Source organism: Spinacia oleracea, chromosome 6, assembly GCF_020520425.1.
Source record: "Spinacia oleracea cultivar Varoflay chromosome 6, BTI_SOV_V1, whole genome shotgun sequence".
Classification (NCBI taxonomy): domain Eukaryota; kingdom Viridiplantae; phylum Streptophyta; class Magnoliopsida; order Caryophyllales; family Amaranthaceae; genus Spinacia; species Spinacia oleracea.
In genome coordinates, this window is record NC_079492.1 from 97,234,503 (window position 1) to 97,241,415 (window position 6,913).

The following is a 6,913-nucleotide window of genomic DNA, read 5'->3' on the forward strand; positions in this document are numbered from 1 at the left end:
GACCGTAGGCTTAGCATGTACTTTAATTACTCGGCTTAGTTTATTCATTTCCGAATTGATTTATGTTCTTGGATTGGTATAAGCATGGTGAACCGAACAGACGCCCTAGACCTTTAATTCATTGATAAATTACGCATTTTTATTATTGTTTTAGCTTTAGTAGTTAATACTCAACTCAACTTTCGTTATTGAAATAGTTCGTATAATTGGGAAAAAACTAATAGAACTTGTCTCCCTGTGGGATCGACCCGTATTTGCTAAGTATCTGCTAACAACAGACACCGTGCACTTGCGGTATCACTTTTTAAACTCATCAGGTGGTGGCGAGTATGAGGTGAAAGATGACCATGTACACTTCCCAGTGAGGTTAGACACCAGGACTTGTAGATGTGGGGTATGGCAGGTCACTAGAATGCCTTGCAAACATGTTTTAAGGGTGATTTACAACAAGAGACTTAATCTTGAAGATTTTGTGGTTGTTATCTTCAAGGGTGTTGCTTATAAACATACATATGCAGAGCATATGCACCCAATGCCTGACCCCACTCAGTGGCCTGAGTTCAGACTTCCCACCATTAACCCCTCTGGGATCAAGAGGAGTGTTGGAAGACCCCCTAATTAGAGAAAGAGATGTGCCGAAAGAGATGTTTCAAAACAGGGGTGCGCAAATGCAAGGAAAGTAAATGGGCACAATGCAAGGACCTGCAAGTCTGGTACTGGCACTTCCAAGGCACCACCAAAACAGAGAGATGCAACAAGGAAAAAGAAAGTTGCCTCTGGTGGGGCAAGTACTTCCAAGGCACCACAAAAGGGGAAGAAATCAAAGCAAGCATGAGGCAATGCTGCATTAGGAGTATTTTGGGGTAGTATGAGTTTTTGGATGTGCACCCCTATTTTGATTTTTCACAGATGCATTAAGTAGAAACAACAGTAAATGTAGTTGGTGCACCCCTGTTTTCAGCACTTTCCACTAGTAGAAAAACATTAATTTGCTGCCATGACTTAGCTGCGTTAATCAATTAACGCCTCTAACTAAATGAGAAATTCGAGGAATTAGTTAAAAAAATAACACTTTGCGGCGTTATCTTCGATTATGACGCAGCGAATTATTAAAAAAAAAAATCTGGCGGCGTCTATCCTTTAACGCCGCAAATTTGGAGCTTCTTTCTTTCTTTCTTTCTTTCTTTCTTTCTTTCTTTCTTTTGGCTTGTCTTCACTTCACAAAAACACCAGCACCTTCTTCTTCCTTCGTACGATTGACTGACTCTGACCTACTTTCTTCACCATCGAATTTCGCCGGGAAACTTAAGCTCCGCCACCGCCGTGGTCATTCGAACTCATCTCTGCCGCCGCCGTTCTCACTTGGGGTACATTATGCTTCCACTGGCTCCTCCTCATCCTTGCCTTTTTTTTGTTCAATTGCTCTATTCCCCCTCATTTCAGTCTCTCAATTTACATGAATTGTGTTTGAATTATCTAATTATTGCTCTCTTGCTCTGTCCTCTCCTCTCTTCTCTCCCGCTGAAACTGTAAATTAATTAACCCTAATTTTCAATGTCGAATTTTGGCTTAAAAGAACCTTAAAAATGCTTTAAATTTATCTCTGATTGTATCCTACAAATTTGGTGTTGGTTCAGGCTCGAGACTAAGAAACCTGAAATTTTTGTTCATGGGTTTTGCTTAGGTTTTAAACTAAATTTAAGATTTCACTGTAATTCGTTCCTTGGTGTAACACGTTGTATTTGGGTTTGTAGATTCAAGATTTGCTTGTCAACTTTTTGAACATTGTGGTGAGTTTTGACACTGATTTTGGTGGAATTCGGGTTGTTTATCGCTCTGGCGTTGGTGAGGCTCGTGGTGTCGAGCTTCGTAATGTTATGGAAGCCATGGATGTAAGTTTCTGTTTGTTCAATGCAGTGAGATGTTGTTATGTGCTATTTAATTCTTTATTCTTAACTAACTGAGTGTATGAATGTATGATGATATTCATTAGCAAACTCGCTAAATTTAGTGTATGATTTGAGTATTCCATGGCTAACTTGAGGATTCATTTAGCTGCCATTTCCTAGAATTTATAGTTTTCAATTGTCATTTTCCCAGGTGCTAGGAATACTTGATTATGGGCTTGCAAGGACCGCTGACTTATTCATCAAGCATGTCATTGCTCCTGCAGTGAAATTTAACTCCCCTGTTTCGTTTCTGGAAGAATCTAGTGGTAGCTTGGTCGAGAGCAGTGACAAAATCTTGAAGATAGTCTCAAGTCTAGAGCCGAAGGTAACATCAATGATATAAATACTCGTATAATAAATTTGGTCCCTTTTTACTCAAGAAATTGTATGTATATTGAGTGCCAAAGCAGACAAGCAAGATATAAGAAATCAGGAAGAGCATTAAAGAATTTGGTGATTGGTAAATTTTAATTAGTCAGTAACACACTAAAACATTAGACTACGTTATTCAAGGAAAAGAACGCAGCATGCTATAGCCTGTTAGATTAACCCCTTTTTTTGATGTAGACAGATGACATTGATAGCGATGCTCTATTCTCAAGAATGACGATAGTTGTTAAGTTTATCCACCAGTATATATGTCTTGAAAATGGTCCTTGGATGCGTTGTTTCGGAAGGTTGCGTGGCCAAGAATGTCTGAGCTTATTATTTCTAACTTCCTCTCAAAGGTAAACACTTCAGCTTTGTCATCCATGTTTCGTTTATGCTCAACTTCACTGCATGCATCATGTAAATACTTTTTTCCATGTATGTTGATAGCTGGTTGGTGTGGGACGTGGGGGGGGGGGGCTGATGTTCACCTGATACCCTATCTCTAGGTTTGATTGCTTAAGATCTTCAACGCGAATTCATAGTTTTCGTTGGTCTTTTGTTTTTATTTCTTTAAGTGTAGTCTGACCTCTCTTTGCAGTGTTGAATCTTTTGTATTCTGTATTCTCAGGTTGTCCCTGATGATGCTTTAAAGTTAGTTGATTTTCAGAAGATCATGAACTCTTCTTCTGAATTTGAGATTATTTTACAGGAGATTATGTTCATTTCCAAATCTGATAAGAATGATGAAAGATTAAGCAACTTTGCTGATAACGTGGAGGTACACTTTGCTGTGAGGAAAAAGAGAGAAATGCTGGCAAATGCTAGACAGTTGATTCTACGATGTGACTTTACTGTTCCAGAAGTCAACTCTCATTCAACCTGTCTTATATCTTTGTGCTCATCTGCTGGAATTACGTACTAACAATTAGCTCTCAGGAGTTTAGCAGCAAAGGACCTAAGTTCGGAAATAACAGATACACTGATTGTGCTGTCAATTTGCTATTTTCGTCAGAGAAGTGTATAGTGTCCCTTGCTGCTTGTCAGTTGATGAAGTTGGTGCATCAAACACTTCAAGTAAGATAGTTATTTCTGGCTATTATTCTGACTTGTTCACTTGTTTATATTAATCATTATTTATAATCACACTAAGCTTTCATTTTGACAAATTATGGTGGAATTGTACCTAACAGTGGTTTTTGTGATGTTAAGGTATCACAACTAGTATGTTTTCTCAATGTGATACATGGATCATTCTGATTAGCGGATAAACCCCATGAAATTTTAAACTTGACATGTTTAAGAGTTACTTCACATGAACATTTTGCTTCACCATTTTATCACAGTTATACCTACTATCCTGAGTCCCTGACTCTGGGCAGGATTGATATCTTGCTGATTGCATGTTATAAGACGGCATATATGACTTCTTGATAATTCTTGTGTGTAGGATGTTTGTTTGTCATCCCCAAGAGTGGCGTTGGAATTCTATCATGCTGCAAGGGATGTTCTGTTGCTGTATGAAGCTACCATTCCAATCAAGGTATTCATGTCGTGGAGTTTTTAAATCATTGATGTGAGAACTTCTGCATCACTAATGACCATTACATGCCTACAAGTATGCTCACTTTTAGGAAGCAATGCTTTTTTCTTGAAGTATGCTCACTTTTAGGAAGCTTCATTTGCAAATACTGTTATTAGGATTAGGTTATGGTTCTTGGCTTCCTATTGGAGTATGCTCACTATTCATGTCATCTTTTTATTCTATTTTGAGATCTCTGCCTGTGTAGTTTGCATACTAATTGTTGAGCTCCTTGTCACTATTTAGTCATAAAAATTAATGACCCTTTCTTTCCCTTTTGTTTACAGAGCTATGGGGGGTTTTTGTGCTGTTACATATCTAAGTTTTGCCCACAAGGGTTAAAGCAAGTCCTTGTAACAGGCGGAATTCCATCAATTAAGGATGGATGTAATGCAGATGCCGTATATCATGCATGCTTTGAAAAGATTGTGCGACAAAATGAGAAATATTATGCGACAAAATTATATACCGTAATTCTTTAGTCTTCCCAATTTCTTCTTTTCTTTGTTCGTTCCCTTAATTCCTCTGTTTTACACAGGCTTGAGAGAGCCTGGGATCTGTAGTGCAGCAGCTACCCCCAACTAAGCCCCCTGTGAGAATGACATATGTCAGACGTAAGAGGAAGGATAAATCAGGAATTACAACTTAATGGTGTCAGCATTCTGTTAGAAAATACCGTGAGCAGCAAGTTGGTGATTGTCACGCATGAGAGAGGAGTTGTCAGAGCTAGCACTATAAATAAGGCAGGAGCCGTAAAAGAATGTTATGTGATATATTCTGTCTTTTTCTTGTCCTTCTACCTCAGTTGTATGCACCATTGGTGATTTAATAGCTTCAAATACAACTATTTCTATCCTAGCCTTAATATTATTACCTTTGTTTCTGGGTACAGATTTGCATCCACTAATTCCATAACAAACTTGGAGTTGGTGGAAAAACCTGACTCCTTGGTAGGAGTTCGACCTGCTGTTTCTGGAGATGGAACTGCGTTAGAAGTACTCATTAAGTGGGATAACCTGCCAGATTATGAGGCAACTTGGGAAGATTTCCTTGCCGTCCAGACCAGATTTCCGGCTTTTCACCTTGAGGACAAGGTGACTCTATTATTTACTTGGTATGACAATTATTTGCTTGAAACTTTGATGGATGGCAGTTTGATAATTGGGGGGGTTTCAACACGAACCCACTATATGCGATACTTTGGTATCTTTGGCAATTAAATAATATCCTTGTTTTGTTTACCTTAATATTGATCTATGATCATGTCCTATTTCCCTATATGATATTTAATATTCTAGACCAATCAAATAAGCTTTAAATTTATTTTGTTGACAGTGGACAAGGGAGACAAAGTTCCCACATGCTGTATGGAAGGCTGGTCATGGTCTAATTGCTCTTCTTTTGTGAAACTTTGATGTTGTTAATAATATATGGCTTGAGCCCTTTCCTGGGAGGTTAGTTATTTTGTAACCTTATTTTCTTTTGCTGATATATTTTCCACTTTTTACGGGAAAGCTTGCGAAGTTGCAATTTTTAAAGAATATGATTTAACAATGACGATAGTTAGAACTCAGACACAGTTGCCTCTTTGAATGAAAACTCATCTATAGCTTGTGAGTTGCTATCGGTCTAAGTAACCTAATATTAAGTATATTAAACATTTAAAGAGTTTAGAATACCAATCTAAGTTCATGGGTTAGAGTTAGGGAGCAAAAACGACTATAACAGTCAAAATATGACCTATAATGATCATTAAAGTCTTAAACGCGCATAACTTGACCAAAGTAGATGAGAATAATTCTAAGTAACCTAATACTAAGTATAATAAACATTTAAAGGGTTTAGAATACCAATCTAAGTCCACGGGTCAGAGTTGGGAGCAAAAACGACTATAATAGTCAAGATATGACCTATAATGATCAATAAAGCCTTAAACGCACATAACTTGACCAAAGTAGATGAGAATGAGTCTAAGTAACCTAATAATAAGTATATGAAACATTTAAAGGGTTTAGAATACCAATCTAAGTTCACGGGTTAGAGTTGGGAGCAAAAACGACTATAATAGTCAAAATATGACCTATAATGATCAATAAAGCCTTACACGCGCATAACTTAACCAAAGTAGATGAGAATGAGTCTAAGTAACCTAATACTAAGTATATTAAACATTTAAAGGGTTTAGAATACCAATCTAAGTCCACGGGTCAGAGTTGGGAGCAAAAACGACTATAATAGTCAAAATATGACCTATAATGATCAATAAAGCCTTAAACGCACGTAAGTTGACCAAAGTAGATGAGAATGAGTCTAAGTAACCTAATAATATATTAAACATTTAAAGGGTTTAGAATACCAATCTAAGTTCACGGGTTAGAGTTGGGAGCAAAAACGACTATAATAGTCAAAATATGACCTACAATGATCAATAAAGCCTTAAACGCGTATAACTTGACCAAAGTAGATGAGAATGAGTCTAACTAACCTAATACTAAGTATATTAAACATTTAAAGGGTTTAGAATACCAATCTAAGTTCACGGGTTAGAGTTGGGAGCAAAAACGACTATAACATTCAAAATATGACCTAAAGCCTTAAACGCGCATAAAACAACTTTTTAGATCATCTAACCGAAGATAACTAATTTTATGATATATATATATTATTTTGTTAGGTTTGCATTTCAATGAGTGGAGATCCTTTCACCGATGAGCAAATTGATGAAATACGAGACAAATGGGCATCATACTTCACCGAACATTGTGTGTAATTAACGCTTCATTGATCTCTTCTTGTGGATGTTTCGTGCTACTAAAATCATATATAATTGCCTTATTATATTTTTGGTGCAATTTTGTAACGTACGAAGTGTAAAAGATATAGTTATTATAGATTTGAAACTATTTAGGTGGTTTATTTTTTTAAACATATATATGATGGTTAACTTATATGTAAAAATCAATGTTTCGGAAAGTTATTGGTGGTTGATGACACTTTTGAACGTTGTATAAAT

General features: G+C 36.8%; 1 protein-coding gene across 4 annotated transcripts; it reads left to right on the forward strand.

The window, feature by feature from the left end:
* Positions 1–1,304: 1,304 nt before the first annotated feature.
* LOC110796417 (centromere/kinetochore protein zw10 homolog) lies at positions 1,305–6,913 on the forward strand. Of its 4 annotated transcripts, none has more exons than XR_008924230.1 (7): positions 1,305–1,892; positions 2,101–2,274; positions 2,517–2,677; positions 3,031–3,395; positions 3,769–3,861; positions 4,188–5,014; positions 5,236–5,357. XR_008924230.1 is itself a non-coding variant. In XM_056833290.1 (5 exons), the coding sequence occupies exons 1-4, from the start codon at positions 1,878–1,880 to the stop codon at positions 3,074–3,076; spliced, it is 396 nt and encodes a 131-aa protein (XP_056689268.1). In that variant the 5' UTR covers positions 1,308–1,877; the 3' UTR covers positions 3,077–3,395; positions 6,575–6,913. The 4 variants fall into 4 exon arrangements, 1 of the variants encoding a protein (XP_056689268.1); XR_008924232.1 differs by having other exon boundaries at positions 2,521–2,677; XR_008924231.1 differs by having other exon boundaries at positions 4,188–4,994; positions 5,236–5,355.